We start from the raw sequence: 22,891 nt of genomic DNA on the forward strand, positions 1-22,891 counted from the left end.
CAGGTTTGTTACAAGATTTAGTGATGCTACAGTATGTATCTGTACTTTGTTTATATGTAGCTCAAGAATATGATTAATGCCTTGTTCTCCTCTAAAAGTGGTGGAACAAAACTGTTCAAGCGTGGTCAGGATAATTGCACCTTTGGATGGGAAACTATCATAGAGCTGTACAAACGGGATGTAGCTAGGGCAAAGCAGCAGTTAACTAGAATGATTCCTCGCATGAAAGAGGTTCACTGTGTGAGAGATTCGTGGACAGAGCTCAACGTGTCACCTGCTAAGATCATGCAGGTTAGTGATGTATTGTAGTTTTCATTGAGTATCAATTAAAACACTATTATATAGCAAGAGCAAGTCCTAGGTGAGTTGTTTTGGTATGTACACCAACACCCGGCTCCACCGGATTCTGATACTACCAATGAAACGCTGCAGTATTTGCAAGCATGCCACAAACTATTTGAACAGGGGTTTCTCTCAAATGAGAAGATTACCAGCATGGAATCTCCAGTGCTGAAAAATATTAACACAGGACATGAGTATTTTTCTTCTTGGATAACAACACTTCTAACTGAAGGTATGAAGTTTCGTGGTTTGGTATATAAACTCACTGAAGAAATAAAAACTGTGTATGGTCATTAATAGAGTATGTGTTCTCGAAAAATTTCTAGCCATGCTGTACTTTAACTGTGTATGTTTTTATTTAGATTCTGGTTTCCCTCATACGTCGTCTACACAAAAAGCCTTTCTTTCATGGCAAAGTAAGTTTCTCTCAATTAAATAGTAATAAGACCATTTTGCTAAATAGTGTACATGCCAAGTAACCCCTTTGTGACCTCAATGGTATGCATAATTCTTTTGTCTTTTATATAGCATGGGATCTTTTACGGATATGTGTGTACGGATTTAGTGAATTCTGCAAGGATTTTCTGAAAAAGTACCCTGGCTACTTTGTATCTCCTTTAAGGATATCTGGTTCCGCTGTTGAGAGTTTGTTTAGCCAGTATAAGTACAATTCTGGTGGAAAGCTGGATGCTTGTAACTATGTTACAGCAAGGTGTGCCCACCTAGTCCAGCAGTCTGCATCGTCTCACCACTCTGGAGTTGGTTATCGTGATGAAACACTCACAGTTGCCTTTAAAGAAGAAGAGTTATGGTAGTTCCTATAATATTTTTGTATCAAACTCAATTAATAACTAAATAATTACTCATCTGTTCTAATACTTGACAAGTTTGTATGTTGCGTTAGTAGTTTTGTACGTAGGTTAGTATCCACAGTTGAAGCAAGCCCCTTTTTGGCAGCAAATTCCTGTTTGGTAGAAGATATGTACTCTTGTATTCTTGCGTTGCAAAGTTTCCTTGAAAATTCATGATAAATCCTGTCCATGGCCTCTTCACTTTCAACATCCATTGTAAAATCAGACAAATGTAGCTTCAATAATGTTTTAAATTCATCATTAAGGCTTACATCTTTGTTTAATTCAGCATGTGTAACCTGAAAGAGATAACATGTAGTAGTATAAATGTGTAGCATTGAATGAGTTTCACAAGAAGCCCACACATATATGTGGGTTACAAAAACACAACATAGATGCAGAAACACAAGTACACTCAGTCTGCAATATACACCTTGATTAATTCATCCCCATGCTTTTTGAACCCTTCATCATTCACTACTGTCTTGACTAAAGTATCTAGATTTCGTAGAAATGGTACAAAACTGCTATGTGGAAAGTACATGTATCCTCGATCTCTATACTTTAAATACGCTGGAATGGATGACTTGTCCTTATTATTAATTGCTTGAAGTAAGCTTATTTCAATAGACAGCAGGTTTCTACGAGTACTAGGACAATTCTTTATTTCCTTATATCGATGCTTCAACATGTCGCACAATACTCCACCACCAAAACGATAGTACACATCATCACCATCACTACATGTAGCTGCTTTGGAGAATTCTCCACCAAATAATTGGCCTGTCAAACCTTTTTGATAAATGGAAACTTGTTTGAGGAGGTAGTTATAGACTGCAGAAGATAACACTATCATGACCGGTTTACAATCAGAAATGGTAGTTAAGTTATCTCTACAAAATTGGATCCAAGTTTTCCTTGTGCTTACTAATGAAGAAAATCTACCATCAGATTCATTAAAGCCTATTGCTGCAAGTGTCAAGTCTTCACCAAGTAGAAATGCACTGCAGTGAGCATACCAGTCCAGCTGAAACTGCACTGACGACTTATTGCAATCCACATACAACCTAGCAAAATCATCACAATGATGTGTAACTATATCAAGTAGTGGCTGATCATTCATACACAGTACAGCAACAAATTTTTCAAGAAATTTGTTATCTGAAAACTGGCTAGTCAATATTCCCTTTACTTCTTCAACCAGTATGCTTGGCTCAATCTTACCCAGCTCCTTTCCCAAACATAAGCGTTTGGATTTAGGTATTAACTTCGGCTTATGTGCAGTGCATTTCTTCTGTTTCTTTGTAACGGCGCTACTACACTGTTCCGTTGGCTTCTTCGTGGCACTAGTATTAATGTCACTTGCAGCGGACTACTGTCTCGTCACATCTCGTGGGGTGCAAGTATCACTCTCCACTAGCCCATCAACAAGCTTTCACTTTCTTATACTACAGCCACGGTTTCCCTCAGCTAATAGTTCCTCAGGCGTCGTCACAGAGTTATCCACCATCCATCTGATCTTGGCAACGATCCCAGCTCTCCTGACGACGCTCCTGCGCTTATGCGTGTGAACGCACGCCCTTGTGTCTGGATGACGCAATTGATCTATACGAGAAATTACTACGTTACGCGGAAACGAAGCCGTTTAACTTCTGCGCAATCATCTAATACAGGACTATACGCCGTTAGACACTCTCCTCTCTTATTATTAACTCTTGGTAATACTAATACACATAAGTTACATACATTAACTTGAAACAATTTTGAATACATGTAGATATTTTTGATGCTGAAATAAGAGTTTCTCCTATTGCTACCACTGTGCCAACAGACACCGCTCATCTAGATACAACCAATTCTCTACTGTCTCCTGGTTCAGTCACTAGTAGCACACCACGTAACCACATTGATACAAACTGGGAGGATGCTTCTTGTGAAGACAGTGCTATTAGTCACAGCCAGCCTAGTAGTGAGCACACAAATAACCACCAATTATATGTCAGTGAACAACTACCTGCTAATCATAACTGGGTTGGTAACAGCTATAACCATTCATCCTGGTGTAGTTCCATTACTGAGCAGTGGTCTGGCTATGGTAGTCAGCTTACCAGTCAGCATGGTCATCTGTACACTTCACAACCATTTCCCGTCCAAAATTGGAATAGCACCACCAACTGGCTTCCTACTCTTGGTCCTGGTGAATTGCAACTTGATTTCACTGGTCAACAGATACCAAGGAATAGTACCTGGTTTGCTGCCAATGCTGACAACCAACCACATCACAGCCAGTACCTAGTTGGTGATCAATCACATAATAATGCAAGTTACAGTTTAATCAGTAGTGGTCAGCACTTACCAGTTACAAGCCAGTTGTTAGGTAGTTCCCCAGTTTGTGACTCTTGTGAAGCACAGACCAGTGATAGTCAGCCGTCTTTCTCCATCAATAGCAATAAGTTGCCAACAGCAGAGCTGACAGATTCCATACTAACGATGATGATACTCCTATGAGAGAAAACAACACAAGTACTAGGAGACAACCCCATCACGACCACTATGACGATGATGATGATCCACAACAATGAAATGAGGAAAAATGTGCAAAATTTGTGAATGGTACCTGTGGTTGTAAACTGGCAGTAGGTGATAGGCCATGTAGCACTTTGTTTACAGCCGAGTATTATCGTGACATTCGAGCACAGGATGCTTTGTTTTCTCATGAGCAACTAGACATGGTAATCCTAGGCTCAATTATGTCCACCATAAGCACTGATGAAGACATCATTCATGGTCGTCACAAAATTGAGAAGCGATCTAGGTACAGAACGGAGCACATGCACAATGGACATCAAGTTTGTGCGGCTACCTTTGCTTTCCTTCTTGGAGTCGGACCAAAGCTGCAAGCTCTCAAGAAGCTTATGCTGAAAATGGGTTGACTGTAAGAGAGCATAAAAATAAATGACGCTTACCACCTAAAGCACTCACGTACCAAGATCAGACAGCACTTGTACAGTTTCTGCAAAACTATGCTGAGGATAATGCCATCCTGCTGCCTGGTAGGATACCTGGGTACAAATGAGACGATCTGAAGCTGTTGCCATCCAGCTGCAATAAGAAGACATTACTTTTAATAAAAATATATAGTAGCATACAATTGGGAATATGATAACCCGGACCAGACCAAAGATCAATTCTCCAGGAATACAATATTAACCATATTTTACTATTATTTGTATCCCTGTAGGTTTTATACACTACTCACCTTAAAGGAACTATACCAAGAAGGCGATCGCGATATTGAACAAGACGCACAATCCACTGTGGAACAATCCAACTAAGCTAAAACGCTTTCTAATGCATTTCACTACACAATCACTACAAAGCTACGTGTTCTTCCTGCTGTACTTGCATAGAGCAACAGGCACACAAGAGTGGCTGCCTGGATTTATTAGAGTCATGAACTTTACACAAGATATTTATATTCTGGAATAATTCACTATTGCCTACCTTGCTTATAAGTAAAACCACAACTCAATTCAAAGCTCCTTACTCACTTGGTACTTACTTACATGGGTATCAACAGTGCTAACTTTAATCCAGGCCACTACTAGTGGCTTTAGCTAGCACACTGTGCATAAACAATGTAAACCTTTAGTAGCCTAGACACCTGGCTAAGTAAAAAACTTGTTTACACCCACAGGTATGCAATCAGACAGCTTAATTCAACATTTAACATTTGCCAGCAAAATAATTATGAACCCTATTGTTGCCGTGTACGTGACTTTCTATTATAACTTTAGCTCTCTATTATAAGCACTGGGCAAAACAGAACAGTGGCTCTAGAAAACTCCTAAAGCTAAAAATCGATTGTAGTGCTAAACATCACTATCAAATTACACAAAAACTCTACCAGTGAGTGATATTACACAGAATCTACAGCGCCGGCCTTACAAATATTCATAAGACTTACTTGATCCATGAACAAACGGAGCAATTTTCCTCTCCTTAGTATTGTTGTCTTCTATCCCCTTCGTGTTCATCTATTATCCGTGCTCTCAACAAAAGTTGTAAAAGAACGCTGCGTAAGGCAAGAAAGAAGCACAAAATCAGTGGTGCCGTGACACATGTGCTCTCTCTTCAAACATCACGTGATTTCACTATTGGGTGGAATTTGCGTAGGTTTGCACTTAAACTCAACCCTGCTAAATTTGAAATGTAAAATTCTTTGATTGACTTCGTAGAGTGTAAAATATCCTTTGACACTGATGTAACTACGAAGCATCGCCTTCATTGTGTAAGGGACAACACCCTCCAGTATTATATGCATAAGGTCTTGTGGTTGCAATAGCCCTGCAAGTTTCTTGGAGGTAAAGGCATGTAACTGCTTGTCTGTTTATTGGTCATATTACACAAATTATTTTGGACACCCAATCTCAGGAGATATTGAAACCTGAAAAAAAGGTAGCTATATTTTAACATGTCACAGATTTGTTACTTCGTTTTTATGTTTAGTGTGAAAAATCTCTAAAATTGTCGTCTAAATTGTCAAAATTACACGTAAGTTTCTTTCTGTGGTTAACTGTGAACATTTGGATATTGTCCTGTAATATTGATATTTAACAGAAAATGCCAGATCCTTTTTCGATCCCAACGTTTCGTAAAACAACAGAAGACAATTTAAAAAAACATGTCCTGACAGACACTGATAGAAAATATATGGTACAAACCCTTTCAACAGTGTTAATGACACATGTTGCGCGTACGACGATGTCTGATTGTCTTCATGTATCTAAAGCCTTGCATAGGAGATTTGGATTTTTGGGAAACGATGGAAGCTCAGAGGTAACCATCAATATACTGTTTCTGTAAACATTGCTTTCAACCCCACAGAATTCATGGAAATGGTTCCTTTACACAAGGACTCAAAACATCAATCGTCCACGTTCTGACAGTGATAGTGAACCACCAAAGAAAAGGATGAAAGGAGAATCCAAAAGGAACAAGCAATTCTACCCTGTGATACCGACTGATGCAGAGGATGAAACATCGAATTCTAGAAATTTGGATCTGCTCAAAGAGGAACTAGATAAAACACACCCTTCTCAAAAATCTCTGAAGTCGCTGGTGTACCGTACATTTTCCACACGGCGGCCCATTATTCTGGAATCAGATTCTTTCCAGAGTATCTTGCAACAGTATCCATGGATAAAACGAAGTGCTTTCGTAAGTGCATATCAGGTAGTTATGACATTTTATCTTTTCATGTGTTGCATTATATACATAGGCTACTTGGGAATTTGGAATAATTATGCAACGTCCTGAAATTAAGGAAGCATTTGATGAAGTGATTATTCCTTGGGCAAAGGCCATTATGTTTTATAGCAAGTAGTCTTGTATGAAGACCACTTCTATAAAAAAAATTATTGAGGCTACTGATTTCAAGATGAGCTGTATGTTTTTGTATGTAAATTATAATACCTATCACTGTGCTTGCTGTATAGTAGGGATCATAAAGGTTTGTACTTTCCTGTGAATATATATCGACCAGAAATCAGCCACGATACTTTCATGGCGTTTGGCAGTATTAGTTAGGTATAATAAAGCTAAAATGTGCCTTCAGTGTGATCTGAAACACGTAAGATTAAACGGTATGTATTATACATGATTGATTACTTCCCTAGCCATTTTAGAAGGGGTAGTGCTGTATTACTGGGGTATCAACTTGTTGTTGTTGTGATACTAGGCTATATTTTTTTGCATGTCACTTCTGCATTCATTAAAGCATGATTCCTGACCTTAAATTTAGGCCACCAAAGGAGTACCATAATTTTATTAACACTGCTATTGCTGCTGGTTTCTTTTGCATTAAGGTGATGACATTTTTATTACCAACTCCCTTCGGTGTTTGGCAATACTGTTGGCTACCAGCAAGACAAAGAAGCATGATGAAGATATACCGTATTTCATGAAATTTGTTCCGGTATGCCTTATGTGTGGAGTATTGGTAAACAGGAAACTTAATGCAAATGGAATGCAAGCTTCACAAAATCCTCAAACATGTGCTAGATATTCGATAACTTTTAAAGGTGCTTTTTTGGTTTGTCGAATCATTAAAGGTTGACTAATTGATAATACCAATTGGTCAAAGTTGTCCACTTCTTCCATCATAGTTTCCTGTTATATGTAAGGTATTGTTTTATGTGCACAAATATATAGAACCCAAAGGAATGTTAATCCTTCATATAAATATCACATATATATAGCAGGCAGTGATTCATGCTTTTTCCTGTTTGTAGGATGGAACTCCACCTTCACAGGCACCTGATCCTGAGAATGCTCAACCGCACATCGTGGTGATACTCCATGACGACTACAATCAATATTTTATTGCAGTTGAGCAGATTATGTGCATGGAGTGCACCGACATGGCTACCGCCTTGTTTTATCTTGTTGCAAGCCACTATGTTTTAAATTTAAGCTATCATGACAAAATTCAAGAAGTGTTTCGTTTCATTCAAGAAAGGATAATGGATATCGAATCAGCTGAAAAGGGCAAGGCTTCTAAATCTCCTGTTTCTTCATCCTATGTTAATGGAATTACAAGTATGTTTGACTCCTGGAGTCGTGGTGGTTTTGAAACTGAAACTGTATATGATAGTGAGTGACCTGCAGAAACTTTGAACTTGATTTTTATGCATGTGTGTGCACTTTATTTGTACGCATACATGTTGAGTGATTTAGTTGACAAGAATCTTGAATATTTATATCATTGTTCTAGGATTGGTATGTGTGAAAGTATATTGCTTTTGCAGCATGTATCAGCACATATCCTGTGCATATCTGACCAGTGTAACTTTATGGAATAACAAAAAGTATGCAAGGATCAACAAAGTGTTACTTGCAGTAACAAACTTCTTTTGTTATAGTGACAAAGAAACGAGCACGAGGGTATACATATGTATTATGTTATAACTACATTTTGGTTTGTTATAGCGACCAATGTCATTATTTAATTGTGTGATGGTAACACATTATTTTGTTATCACAACAAATAACTGATGAAATGCTAAACTTTGGTGTGTTATTACTAAATATGTGGTTTGTTGTAATGACCAATGACATTATTTAATTGTGTGGCGGTAACAAATTGTTGTGTTATCACAACAAATAACTGATGAAATGCTAAATTTGGCTGTGTTATTACTACATATGTGGTTTGTTGTAATGACCAATGTCATTTTTTAATTGTGTGGTGGTAACACATTGTTGTGTTATTACAACAAATAACTGATGAAATTCTATATTTGGCTGTGTTATTACTACATATGTGGTTTGTTATAATGACCAATGTCATTGATTTAGTTGTGTGATAATGACAAATTATTTTTTATCAGAACAATTAACTAATAAAGTAACAAACTTTTCACAACTTTTTCTTTGTTGTGATGACAAAGGCCATTTGTAGTTGCAACAGATTAGTGTTTGTTACTCTAACATGTCATTTGTTATAATTTGGATTGTGTTAATGCTACAAAAAAGTTGTTTGTTACCTGTGATTGATTACACATCACGACATATTTTTTTGTTGAAATAACAAATTTGTATTTACAGTGAAAGGAACTGTCAGTCTGTGAGACATGTTAGGTTAGAAAATATGTAGTCCAGGTATTGCCAATCCTTATTAAATTCTCATGCCTTTAAATATTATAATGTCATTATGTGCATGTTCCCTCTCCATTCCTGCGTATCTCTATACATCCATGCATACAGGGACTGTCTAAACCCATCATGTATGCAAAATCAGTATTATAGCCTTTCAAAGTTCATAGTTTCTTTACACTTTCATTGTAAAAGGTTTGAATTGATTTACATTTTTTAATATAAAGTTGTATGTGTCATTAATCAGAAAGACTATAAGCATAGTTTTCAGAGCCCAGTCATGTAATGCACAATATTATTGTACTTGAAGACTTATAGTTATAAGGGATGTCCTAAACGTGTACAGGTTATTAAAGAAGCAGCTGTTAGTATAGAAAAACCGTAAGTACAATTGTTTATGGATGGTCCAAAACCCAAACAGTGTTATTTATCTTACACATTAAAAATTTAACTGGATCACATGCATGCCTTGTAAAACTAAACTCTATAACACAATAACTGTTAAAGCTATCTAAAAACGACAAATACCATCTTAAATTTTGGTTTGAATGGTCTTGTACTTCGTTGTGTTCATCCAACCCGGAGATACTCGCTTCAGTAAAAGAACTATCCCTTCGTCTTCCTTCTTCACATAATGATGTACAAAAGACCATAAGTCGGCCGTACATCATCCTATCAACTTTTGCTTGGTGTCATATTACTCCTCACGTGATGGCGATTCAGTTTATATATAGATATCACTTGATAATGTCACTCTCGGACGAGCACAATGACAATTCGAACGTGGAAGGACACAAAATGATTCAGCGCGTCGTAGTGGGTGAGTTCCTTGTTTGTATGTTGAAAGTTTATATACAGGCAGATAGCTTACTTTCTACCAATTTTAATAAAATCTGTTTTCGAAGCAATCAGATGAACGCTTCATGAGATATGCTAGTTTGTAGCTGCCTATGTAAATTGGCAAAAGTATTGTTCGCTTTCAATTAGTTTTTATCAAATCCAGTTTTCTGGATTATGGGTTAAACGATTATTATATGGTATCATCCCTCACTGCTATGAACCCTTGGTACCTTGTATTATAGTTACTTTGGCTACTTAGTTCAACTACTCTCTTAGAGGTTGCATGGTCCACTTCATACATTTCCTCCTGACAAAATTAATGCATTCACATACATAATTTCGATCCATTATCACTCCTCATCACTGTTGTCTGCAGCCTGTAGTATTCACTCCCCTTGCTGGCAAAAGCCCTAGATACATGCTCCATTGCAGCTACCTGACAGTAAAATTCAAATGCAAATTATGGCAAGACAAACACGCAGTGAGTCGCATGGTTGAGCCTAATGTAATAAACATGTGTAGGGTTGCTAGATGAAACCTTAGTCTTACTCTGCATTCTGATTGGCTACAACTTTGAAGCATTTCATTGGTGATCCTGATTGATCCTAGTTACTACTGTGAACAAAATAAAGGTTCGACCTACCATAACAAAATTTTACAGTGCAGTACTAACATGTTGTTCCATAAGAGTGAAGTGGTGTACAAACCAGTGTTTAGTATTCCACTAGAATATGTGACCTAATTTTAGAAAACCATCGATATCTAACCCACTTGTTAATTTTAATAGCATTCAATATCAGGTCTTGTCTTGCCAGGAATCCAGCTACCTGTGTTTCAGGTAGTTGTGCACCTTACCTTGTAGCTGCTACTGTATGTTGTCATTATCATGATGTTCACTACCACTTGTTGTGTGTCATAATAATTATCCCTACCCTCACTATTGTATTATTGTATGTCATGATGCCCCTACCCTCACTATGTTACACTATTGTGGTATTGTGTGTCTACCCGCACTATGTTAAATCTATTGTGTGTCATGATGCCCCTTTGTGTGTCGTGATGCCCCTACCCTCACTATGTTACACTATTGTATTATTGTGTGTCATGATGCCCTTCCCCTCACTATGTCACACTATTGTGTTATCTTGCAAATCTTCATCAAGTTTCCCTCTTGGGGCTGCACTCTTTTGAAGGCGGCTCTTTCTTATCATCTTTGGGCATCGGTGCCTCACACCATAGTGTTATTCGAGACCTAGATGGGAAATTTACATACATTTTCTGTAGATCTCTCTTGTTACATAGCAGGGCTGTCAAGTTCAGTAATCCAGAATGAGTAAGATTCTTCCAAGCCATGACCATCATGGAGCCGCATCATGCAACCAACTATCAAATTAATTTGATTACCAGCAGCCTAGGATTCCATGTCATTATATATTAGCATAGTTTCCCTATGCTGGCTTTAGCAAAATTATTAAGCAATCTGATACAATTACACTGTACTGTGGCTAGCTATTCTATAACTAGCTACAGCCATGTGTGGATATATTACAGAATAATTTAGGCATGCAATCTGAAGTAGTGGACTAGCTAATCCTATCCACATAAGTATCTAGGATTACCATAGAATCTCTTACATTATCCTGTGTACCCTTTGTATTCTCAGACAGTCTGCTTAATTCCCATCATACAGTCTTTAGTCTAAAGATATCCCAGGATAATCTGAGATATACAGTAATGTGGTAATGTGTGGTAATCACAGTCTTTAGTCTAAGGATATCCCAGGATATCTTAAGATAGTCTAAAGATATCCCAGGATAATCTGAGATATACAGCAATGTGGTAATGTGGCGTAATCACAGTCTTTAGTCTAAGGATATCCCAGGATATCTTAAGATAGTCTAAAGATATCCCAGGATAGTCTAAAGATATCCCAGGATAATCTGAGATATACAGTAATGTGGTAATGTGGCATAATCACAGTCTTTAGTCTAAGGATATCCCAGGATATCTTAAGATAGTCTAAAGACATCCCAGGATAATCTGAGATATACAGCACTGTGGTAATGTGTGGTAATCACAGTCTTTAGTCTAAGGATATCCCAGGATATCTTAAGATAGTCTAAAGATATCCCAGGATAATCTGAGAGATATACAGCAATGTGGTAATGTGGCGTAATCACAGTCTTTAGTCTAAGGATATCCCAGGATATCTTAAGATAGTCTAAAGATATCCCAGGATAATCTGAGATATACAGTAATGTGGTAATGTGGCATAATCACAGTCTTTAGTCTAAGGATATCTTAAGATAGTCTAAAGATATCCCAGGATAATCTGAGATATACAGCACTGTGGTAATGTGGCGTAATCACAGTCTTTAGTCTAAGGATATCCCAGGATATCTTAAGATAGTCTAAAGATATCCCAGGATAATCTGAGATATACAGCAATGTGGTAATGTGGCGTAATCACAGTCTTTAGTCTAAGGATATCCCAGGATATCTTAAGATAGTCTAAAGATATCCCAGGATAATCTGAGATATACAGCAATGTGGTATAATCACAGTCTTTAGCCACAGGATATCCATATATTATGATAGTCCTGAGATATTCAGAGAAACTCAACAGTATATGTGGTATAGTCTTAGGCTGATCTTCTCCTATTATAGCAAAGAGTATCCTAGGATAACTTCAGAACATCGGATATCCTATGATATTCTGAGATTGTACCATCATGTTAGCAGTCAGAGGATTAGTCTAAGGATACAATGAGATAGTTTTAATGATTCTCAGACATACAAAAGTATAGTGCACTTTATACTAAGGATATCCTGGGATATTCTGAGAAGCACAACAATCTGGTACAGTCCTAGGCTTATTTTGTCCTAGGTATCCTGATAAAGTCACAGAATATAAACCCCAGGATATCCTTACAGTAAGTAAGTACCTATGTGATGTCATCAAATATTCTCAGGCTTTGGTCTAAGAATATGATAGTGTGGCAATACCTGGTAGCTTAGGTTTTATATATTCCTAGGATATACGTACAGTGTGGTAATGTGGTATAGTGCCAGGCTTTGTGTAAGGATATTCCTGATATTCACAACAATGTGGTAGTGTTATAATACCGGGGCTTGGTAACCTAACCAGTATGTATTTGCTTTTTATCCTTTTATGCTGTTTATTATTTTAGTTCATGCATATAATACACAAGCTCATACTTTATACTAAGGATATCCTGGGATATTCTGAGAAGCACAACAATCTGGTACAGTCCTAGGCTTATTTTGTCCTAGGTATCCTGATAAAGTCACAGAATATAAACCCCAGGATATCCTTACAGTAAGTAAGTACCTATGTGATGTCATCAAATATTCCCAGGCTTTGGTCTAAGAATATTCTCAGGTACGATAGTGTGGCAATACCTGGTAGCTTAGGTTTTATATATTCCTAGGATATACGTACAGTGTGGTAATGTGGTATAGTGCCAGGCTTTGTGTAAGGATATTCCTGATATTCACAACAATGTGGTAGTGTTATAATACCGGGGCTTGGTAACCTAACCAGTATGTATTTGCTTTTTATCCTTTTATGCTGTTTATTATTTTAGTTCATGCATATAATACAGAAGCTCATATCATCACAGCATTACTATTCAATGTACACATTACCGTTACTATGCAGGCATCTCTTTTTTTTGTAAATAATTGTGCTAAAACCACTTGTATATACGTAGGATAAGAGCATTGTCTTAGTGTGGTTAAATGTGTTAAAAGTGGTGCATGTGCTCAATACTAAATGTGCTAACATTCCCGGTGTATGTGCCCAGTACTGCAGTGCTCAGTTCTCGGTGAACTTTCTTTTCACACCAGCTATCTCTGAGATTCTACAAGTAAAAGTAATATAAGGTTATATACATTCACATTATTGTACGGCTTACGGTCTAATTTCAGGTAGTTCGATTGCCCGTTGGTACTGGCTTATTGAAACCTCATATTTGTTGAGTTTCTTGATAAGTGCCATCTTTTCTTCTTTGTCTTCTGGTACCGGTACTTTATCAAACTCATAAAGCTAGGGAGATAAACAGCACTGATATGATATCAACCCTAATACATCGTAAGAGCAAACATGGTTACTATAGTAGAATATTAATATCCAGACACCTGTTACAGTATTGTTTCAAAAAATCTGTAAGTACGTAGGTGTAACATCCTCTGAGACTGTGGTTGCACTATTTTTGCGATGCCATCATGAATAAAGCTCATTTGAATGCATGACTGATGTGCATGCAGGTATTCATATTATGACGCTTGGACCACAGAAGGATAAAATACTCAAATTTCATTGGCCACTTACGGGTATCAATTTTTTGTAGATCCCTTGTTCATGTCCCAATAGATTGCTGCCTCTTAGGCAATACAAAACATAATTGTACACCTGTAACACTAGCAAGACATGGGTCCTTATTTGGACAGTTAAAAGCCATTTTAGTGACGAGATGGAGGTGATATGGACTATTTCAATAATGAATGCTGAGCATGTTGTGTTGTGCTACAGCAGCTGTGAGGGTACAACAATGAGCTGTGGTCTAAAGTTAGACATCGAAACACAGAAATACATAAATTTCAGAAACCTTAACTCAGGCCCTGTAGTAGCGTGCTCGCTTTGCTCTTGTGCCACAGCAGAGGGCCTTTGTTTCTAAATTCCTTTGTGTTTCGATGTTTGAATTTTTATTTATTAGGCTTTACAGCTCAAAGGCTGAAGGTTTGTAGGACACTAGGTCCTACAGCCTGCTTCAAGATGTTGAATACAAATAACATGTGTGCAGGAAGGAGAAAAATCCATGCTCAACTATTACTTAGCATGCATGCATGTCAAGTATTTTACTGATTGTAAAGTATTTACAATAGTACAAAGCACAAACAAATTTGCTCCATTAAGCATGCATTGCACCAGTTATATTATTGTATCAAACTCAAGGGACATACTGTAGATTAGGTGGTATACACACTGCAAATGTATTGTTTTGATATAGAGATTTCGTTGGTAATCCTGTAACTTTATTTAGAAGAAACTGTGTGTAGTCATGCATGTTACATGCTTTGTAACTATGCTCAAATGGTATAGTATGGTTAAAACCATCTTACCATTGCTCCTCTTGACCCCCCGACTTCCAAAACAGTCCCCAGTCCATCTGTCTCCAGCATAACAAATGCCGCAACTGCCTTCTCTTTGTTTCCCTTGTGCTTAAATTTCTTTTGTGCCAGTAAGGGGGATAGGTGTAGTTTCTTCCCCGGCAAGGTCAGGCAGAATGCAGCAACATCTTCTGTTTTATCTCTTTTGTAGCTTCATTGGGATTGAGTTCTATAGAAAGCAAATTATATCATGTTTATAGTTCATTGATTTGACAGTTCAATTTTTGTAGCATCATTGTTACAAAGCAGCGCTCAAAAGTTCTGTAAAAGTTATTAAGGAAATAGGTAATGCGCAAATGCAAAAGATGATCTTTAATGTAATCTATACCAATATTTAAGGCATGTTGTAACTTGATGATACTAGGCAACATAAAGCCCATTGACATCTTTACCATGATTTACCACCTTTGAGCTTCAAACAATATGTAAGCATGGAAGAATTATATGCCTTCTACATTGCATCAGGCAAAATACTGTACGATACAAAACTTTGACAAGACAAAATTTTAGTGATTTCAGGTGAATTCGGTGGATAAAAATTTGGTGTCCTATGGGATTCCCTTTATTCAATTGGCTAAAAACTGGACAAGATTATTTTGGTGAAATAAAATCATGTCAAAATTTTCTCCTGTCAAAATTTTTTATTGTACGGCAGTAGCCTGAAACAAAATTGTGGTTGTGCATTGAATGTGAGTACTGGTGAAACTACTTTTGTATGTAAACAAACCTTTCAGAGTTGGGTTAACAACTTCTTCTTGTAGTACTCCCCTACCAGCAACAAAAGCTGTTTGTTGGCAAGCAGTTTTAATCAAGTTTATGGCAGCCTTGATTGCATCCTGAGATACTTCTTCCTTGACTTCATAGTTATCATTATCAATTGAAAACAACATGTGCAACACAGCTGCCACTCTCAATACTTGCCCACGGCTCTTGCTCAGCATTCCTAATTACATTTAATAAGGGAGTTATGTTACTTTCTCCTCGTTACATTTACAAACCTGTTAAAAGTTCATCGACTCCAGCTAATGACTTTAACATCTCTTGAGTTTGATCGTAAAATTCTTCAAAAACCTTCAAATTTTCGGGCAATTTAAATTCCCTTGCTTCTATTACTTTGTCTCCTGCAGCAGGTTCTTTCCACTGTGCTTCAAACAATCCGACTGTAAAAGGAGGTTGACAAAAACATTTTTACTGTACAATATAGTTGCACTGTACTGGTAGTGTGGCAGGTGTGAAATAGTTAGTACTCGACTAGTTCTCTTCATATTAAGTATTCACAGGAAACAAAATTAATACACTTAGTTTTTGTTACAATAGAATAACGTAATGATATTGTTAAGAGCGTATTAGTATTAACCTTAATTGCTTTATGCACATCCTTATTGTACAGTGAAGTTCAACACAACCACACGTGCCCTTAAAACACAAAGTTAACTCACTGATTTTAGCAGTAAATTCTTTGTCTACCTTGCAGAGGCTCTTAAAGCTGCCGTATAAACATTCAGGAAAAAACCACAAGAATCGACTTGACAATCCTCTTTCTGCATTGCTAGGCTGCTCAATTAACGATCGAGCTACCCCTGGTTGAGTAGTCAGCATCGTTGAAGACATAGCAAAGTTTGCACCTCCACTAACTGAAAAAGCACATAAAACGTGTATAAATAGTATTACTATCAATCATTTTGTATTTGTAGATACCACAAGTTGGTAATTACAGCATGCATTAAAAGTAGTTTTACCTGTATCCCTTCTCCAAGGATGTCCATTATACAACTGAAGAAATACAACCAGTTCATGCGAATTGGATAAGGATTTACCACTGTAAAGATTAATTCGTGTCAGAAAGGCAGACAGCTCATCATAGCAACCAAGTAGGCGACATGAGTTTTCTTCCATCATTGCACCCATTTTTTCAAAACTGCCATCTTCAAAAACCCAGGAAGGATCTTTCATTGTAAGGCCAAGATTGGAACGGATGGCTTCCTTTATTTCATATATGTGTTTACATAACACTGATTTGCCACCTCCACTATCCATGTAGACTGTTATCCAAACTAAAACTGGTTCAGTCCAATCCGTTCCGGGAACTGTAATCACAGACGGAGACATCATATAGCTTCCCAATATAACGTAACTAAGAAGTACAGCACTTGCTGGTACATTCATCGCCTTTCCTGCTTGTTTGCATCCCTATTTGAGTAAAAATAAAGAATTTGTATATTACTAATGCAGATTATGTAAGGAATGAACATGTGCAAAGTCACACAATGTATCAGCAATGATGAAGTAAACTGTTGTATATCATATAGATGAGGTTTGCATGCACACATGCCAAATTTTTACAAAAGAATACCCGATAATAGGTACAATACTTAGATCAGCAGGTCAAGATGGGAAACTGTCTAGCTGTAAGATATATTGATTGCTTTAAAAGTTTGTCTGGTCTGGAAGCCAGTGAGTGTTGATTACAATATACTTTTACAGGCAAATTGTTAAGTGATAAAGGTCACCTTGAATGTTGTACTATCCAGTTCTATCCTATGCTAAAAACACTGTTTTGTAAAAAAATAAATAAGTGGTGGCTACACACCCCATCACAGTACCAAAGAAAATGAACTAGAAATCCCAGACCCTTGCACCACATCAATCCTACTCAAACTTCTCCAGCATAACATCAGCAATTGGCATTTGTACATAATTATGTATAATAAGCTATCTGTATATTTCTGCAGCTAAGCCTATTAATTGTCAAAGAAATTGCTGGTGCCTCATGATAAACAAGATCAGATAACATATTTTCTAGTCGGAAAGAGTTAATTGTACGCATAAACATTATATGTATCAACATTCTGAATTATATAAGCCACTTGCTCATCAGCTTGACATCTACAAAAGGTACTTCAGTAGAATGCTTTACACATTCCAAGTATATGTACTATTTGGCTTGCCAAAGGTTAAGTAAGTACTACCCATTCCAGGTAGAAATCACATTAAACTCTGGTGTACCTAAGTTGTAGACCCATTCCATTCAACCATTTATACATTACGATACTCTAGATGTTAAAAAAGCGTCATGACTATCTATAAACTAACTTTAATACTTAAATTAGTTGTCATCTTATGTATTTTGTACACAAACAAATCCACAAGTATTATCAATCAATGCATACACCATTATGCAGATTATAATGCAACACACTCCTTGTATAGTACATCTCACCTTCACAATTGTTTCTGGATACAGATTCCAATCAATTTCGATCTCTGAACATTTCTTGAGTCTACTTCTAGTGTCTTTCAGTTTTCCTCATGTATCACTGGCCATTTTACTAGCTTGCAGGAAAACTGACTGACTGAATAGCAAACCATAGGTGATTAATTTATAGCCTTCTATCTAATATACACTTCCTCAGTTACATTTATATCAAAGCAGACAATAATATTGGTGTTAGATGGCTTCATCCAGTCTTTTGACTGCAACAGGAGAAAGCTTGTTTTGTCTGCTGTTGTATCAGTCTTAGTCCAGGTTTTGAAATGCTACAGGAATTCAGTGCCTTGACCTCTGATATCTCTGTCATAAGAAGATTAACTTTTGCAGCAAAAAATATTGATAGAGATGTACCAGAATATTGGAGTTTAGTAAAACAGTTTGGATTTAAATTCTCTTTAGTGATACCAGATTCCAGGAAAGTCCAAACATTTGTTGAGAATTTAGCCTCAATGGAAGAAGACTCATTTGCCAAAGATGAGGAATTGCTCAAGGAGCTACATCAATTGGCAGGATACAATGGTAAACCGCTGGGAATTCTTCTAATCTCCAAAAGGCAAACATGTAAAAAATGTGGAGGAAAGTTGCTTGTTCGAGGTGATCGGCCCAGTTTTCCAGTGGTTTATAGTGAAGATATAGGGACTGTATCTGGAACTCACTTTCGAAAGTATTGTGAAAACCAAAGTAAAGGCTGTCATTTTGTTCAGCATTATGGCTTTTACAGTGACGAGGACTCTGAAGGTGTGGTCTATGACAGTGACTATGTAAAACTACCATTTTTCATGTCAACAAATATGACCGCATTTCAAATGAAATTGCTACAGCGCTTCACTGCATAGATATTGGTTGGTCAGTTGTCATACAAGCAGAAAGCTGAAATTTACAATCTCTACCATGGATATAACTCGTACCTTAAGAAAAGTGTACCTTGTACACTACCCATCTCGACGCAAGACATGTAAGTATTGCATATTTGTGTTATGTTTTATTATATATGTGTACATATAAACTCGATGATACAGAAAAGTATCTGACATAATCAACAGGAAACAGTGAAAGATTTCAAAATGTGTTTGTTATCGCAATGTCTAGTTTCTGATACTGAGAACTCTAGGTATTATCCCATATTTTTTGCTTGTTTGTGTGCAGTGTACACATGACACATGTCAATGTGAATTATACATAGCAAAAACTACAAATTTTACATGAAATGGAATTTCAGTGATTTATGCAAACTATACAAGAAAACTTTCATGTGTTATAAACGTGCTAATTCTATGTTGTAATGCTTGTGTGGGATATCATGATGCAATAATGATGCATTGATACCGCTGTTTACCTACCCCAATCCGATATCAATACATTGTGAAAATTGGCTGATATTGTCAACATTTTGTCAGAGGGTTGTTTGCAAGCAGCCAGTATTTTGATAATACTTCCTGTTGGTTTTGTGGTTCTCAATCCACTATCACATGTGCATATGGCTTTGTGATAATAATCACTAACTTCTTTTAATAGATTCATGGTTTTACGTTTCTTCCCTTTACATCCTGACAATGCATATCCCTATCTTAAAGACATCACACATAGTATTTGTTTAACTAATAAACACTAAAGAATCATACTGTACCATCGAAAAAAAAACAACAACTATGCCATATTATCACATTGTTTTATATATTTATACGCATTACTATACGTACATTGTAGTATATCTCAGGATATTTTTGCATGAGAAACTGAGGCTATGCTGTATACTACATTACCACATTGTTTTATATATTTTTTACACATTTCTACATTGTTGTACATATATCTCAGGATATCCAAACACGAAAACCTGAGAGTATGCCACATTATCACACAGGGGCTTAAGAATATCTTACGATATCCTGGGATTTTTTCTGGCCGGATACTCTCTGCTATAGTAGGGAAATATATAATTCCTAAGACTACACCAGACCGTTGTGCTTCTCAGGTATCTTTAGTATCAGCCAAGTTATTCTTGTTAATACTAAAAGGCTGATCGATATCGATGCCTTCAAACCTGTTTAAACAATGCATATTGTTGATGGTGCACTGTTTTGAGAGGCGCACCCCTGCTCAGGTCTAATGAGTTTAGCACACCTGACTGATCCTAAAATTGAGAACAAACCCTAATGTTCTGACTGTTCTATAACCGTTAATTATTAACTCTTTCATCTGTTGATCTAACGCATGTATAATCCATATGTCTGCTCCATTTTTTTCTTTTAATCTCCGTCAATTACTTCACTCGTTCACACTTTTTCAGAGTGAGTTAGTGCAAACCAATGCAAGTCTTGGATCACACCACATCGTTGTATATTTTATGATATCCTCAGATTGTAGCATGAAATTGAGCCACATTGCTAGTTTTGTACCACAGTATTGTATACCTCACTGATCATAAACTAAAGCCTGAGATGATACTATACAGGTAGCCATAGCAGAAAAAGATCTAATGGCTGGCCGACTAATCCAGCCATACTTAACAAGTATCACACAATCTAGCACTTAAAATCTAGTTAGTTATTTAAAGTCGTCATGATAATGTTAGTAACTAATTAATTTAAATACACTGCTAAAACTTAAAGACATACAAGAACACCAAAATTATAGATTAGGTAGAGTTGGGATGTCATGAAGGGCAATACATACGTACCATACTAATGTATTAAGGCACCCTTGGGCTAGTTTGGATACAATAAACCTGGGATTATCCTACTGGCTGGGGTATATCTTAAGATATCCCAGGACATCTTAGGTACAATAGGACACAATAAGCCTGGGATTATCCTACTGGCCTGGGGTATATCTTAAGATATCACAGGATATCTTAGGTACAGTAGGACACAATAAGCCTGGGATTATCCTACTGGCTGGGGTATATCTTAAGATATCCCAGAATATCTTAGGTACAGTAGGACACAATAAGTCTGGGATTATCCTACTGGCTGGGGTATATCTTAAGATATCCCAGGACATCTTAGGTACAATAGGACAAAATAAGCCTGGGATTATCCTACTGGCCTGGGGTATATCTTAAGATATCACAGGATATCTTAGGTACAGTAGGACACAATAAGCCTGGGATTATCCTACTGGCCTGGGGTATATCTTAAGATATCCCAGGACATCTTAGGTACAGTAGGACACAATAAGCCTGGGATTATCCTACTGGCCTGGGGTATATCTTAAGATATCACAGGATATCTTAGGTACAGTAGGACACAATAAGCCTGGGATTATCCTACTGGCCTGGGGTATATCTTAAGATATCCCAGAACATCTTAGGTACAGTAGGACACAATAAGCCTGGGATTATCCTACTGGCCTGGGGTATTTCTAAAGATATCCCAGGACATCTTAGGTACAGTAGGACACAATAAGCCTGGGATTATCCTACTGGCCTGGGGTATATCTAAAGATATCCCAGGACATCTTAGGTACAATAGGACACAATAAGCCTGGGATTATCCTACTGGCCTGGGGTATATCTTAAGATATCCTAAGATATCTTAGGTACAATAGGACACAATAAGCCTCACTTGTTTGTATCTCAAGATATCCCAGGATATCACTGCTGTATGTGTGCATCAAGATTGTAGCAAGGAAATGGCAGGACTTTCTATGGCAGTCCTAGACCTACCTGCCTATCCAGGTAAACTGTACTTTTGGGCTGGTCTCACATGCACTAGCATAATCCCATGGACAGAGAACTGCTTACAATCCTTGTACAATTAATCCTACCCAGGTAAACTGTACTTTCGGGCTGGTCTCACGTGCACTAGCATAATCCTATCGACTGATTTTACAATCCTTGTACAATTATATCCATAGCCTTCTCTGAACCTTTCAATGCAGATTCATTTCTGTCTGCAATCTTTTATACATTGTTTCACCACCCCATGATGCCAGATCATGTGCAGCTAATGACATTTTGAGGTCACCCAAAACTATGAAGTCTCCCGTCTGTCTGCTTCTCTTCCTGCTCATTATATCGTTCTACATGGCGGTAACATCCATATTTGAATCTACCAGAGCTCTCAACCTGTTAGTTACCTTAGAGTGATGATTGAGTTTAAAATGAGTGAGAAATAAGTATGTAGGAGCTGGTGAGCATCCGACAGTGTGCAAAACATACTTAGCTAAGAGGTCTGGTGGTCATGTACCCTGGGAAAATTTTGAAAAATAGACTATTAGGGCCGGGAGGTTTCTCGGTATTATAGTAATACCGCGGTATTGCAATGAAACGATATTTGTATCGCGTAGAATTCGGTGAAACGATAATATCACGATATCGATATTATTACGATTTTTAGTGTTTGTGACAGCTTATTAAGCCCTTAAGGTTGTTATAATGCACCTCAAATAATCACGTGATACTACTGCAAACAAGGACCTAGTACTAGCTAGTCAATTTTTTTTACAAAGATTGAGATACTCTAATAGAACAGTCAGCTAGGATCGAGATACCCTAATAAAGCAGTCAGCTACTCTAATATAGCAGTCATCTTTAATAACCGCGATAAATAATAATATCGTGATATATTTCTGCACGATATATCGTGAAGCGAAACTCCAATACCGCCCAGCCCTATAGACTATACAGATCTGAGAGCAGCTTAAAATATTATTATTAATGTAAGTGATAAAGCAGTAAAAACAACTCACTTACATGGTACAACTATACTATTTAGCTACAGTATGTAACATAGTC

The 22,891-nt window shown here is 37.2% G+C and overlaps 2 protein-coding genes and 3 long non-coding RNA genes across 5 annotated transcripts; 2 read left to right on the forward strand and 3 right to left on the reverse strand.

Moving 5' to 3' along the window:
• Positions 1 to 349: 349 nt before the first annotated feature.
• LOC136244702 (uncharacterized) lies at positions 350 to 1,133 on the forward strand. The gene is made up of 3 exons (XR_010695530.1): positions 350 to 574; positions 705 to 758; positions 871 to 1,133. It is a non-coding gene; the product is annotated as an uncharacterized lncRNA (long non-coding RNA).
• A 68-nt stretch (positions 1,134 to 1,201) lies between these two features.
• LOC136244802 (uncharacterized) lies at positions 1,202 to 2,143 on the reverse strand. The gene is made up of 2 exons (XM_066036354.1): positions 1,627 to 2,143; positions 1,202 to 1,492 (listed from the first exon to the last, which is right to left on the reverse strand). The coding sequence occupies exons 1-2, from the start codon at positions 2,047 to 2,049 to the stop codon at positions 1,202 to 1,204; spliced, it is 714 nt and encodes a 237-aa protein (XP_065892426.1). The 5' UTR covers positions 2,050 to 2,143.
• A 777-nt stretch (positions 2,144 to 2,920) lies between these two features.
• Positions 2,921 to 4,087, reverse strand: LOC136244520 (uncharacterized). The gene is made up of 5 exons (XR_010695374.1): positions 4,057 to 4,087; positions 3,811 to 4,004; positions 3,550 to 3,695; positions 3,208 to 3,485; positions 2,921 to 3,156 (listed from the first exon to the last, which is right to left on the reverse strand). It is a non-coding gene; the product is annotated as an uncharacterized lncRNA (long non-coding RNA).
• A 2,094-nt stretch (positions 4,088 to 6,181) lies between these two features.
• LOC136243887 (uncharacterized) lies at positions 6,182 to 7,928 on the forward strand. The gene is made up of 3 exons (XR_010695008.1): positions 6,182 to 6,413; positions 6,475 to 6,640; positions 7,487 to 7,928. It is a non-coding gene; the product is annotated as an uncharacterized lncRNA (long non-coding RNA).
• A 5,506-nt stretch (positions 7,929 to 13,434) lies between these two features.
• On the reverse strand, positions 13,435 to 19,174 carry LOC136244941 (uncharacterized). The gene is made up of 8 exons (XM_066036467.1): positions 18,103 to 19,174; positions 16,622 to 17,072; positions 16,322 to 16,516; positions 15,881 to 16,042; positions 15,610 to 15,825; positions 14,835 to 15,051; positions 13,628 to 13,758; positions 13,435 to 13,573 (listed from the first exon to the last, which is right to left on the reverse strand). Exons 2-6 carry the CDS (start codon positions 17,046 to 17,048, stop codon positions 14,990 to 14,992), a joined length of 1,062 nt encoding a protein of 353 aa, XP_065892539.1. The 5' UTR covers positions 17,049 to 17,072; positions 18,103 to 19,174; the 3' UTR covers positions 13,435 to 13,573; positions 13,628 to 13,758; positions 14,835 to 14,989.
• Between the last annotated feature and the right edge of the window lie 3,717 nt (positions 19,175 to 22,891).

Source organism: Dysidea avara, chromosome 14 (assembly GCF_963678975.1).
Source record: "Dysidea avara chromosome 14, odDysAvar1.4, whole genome shotgun sequence".
NCBI classification, from domain to species: Eukaryota; Metazoa; Porifera; class Demospongiae; order Dictyoceratida; family Dysideidae; genus Dysidea; species Dysidea avara.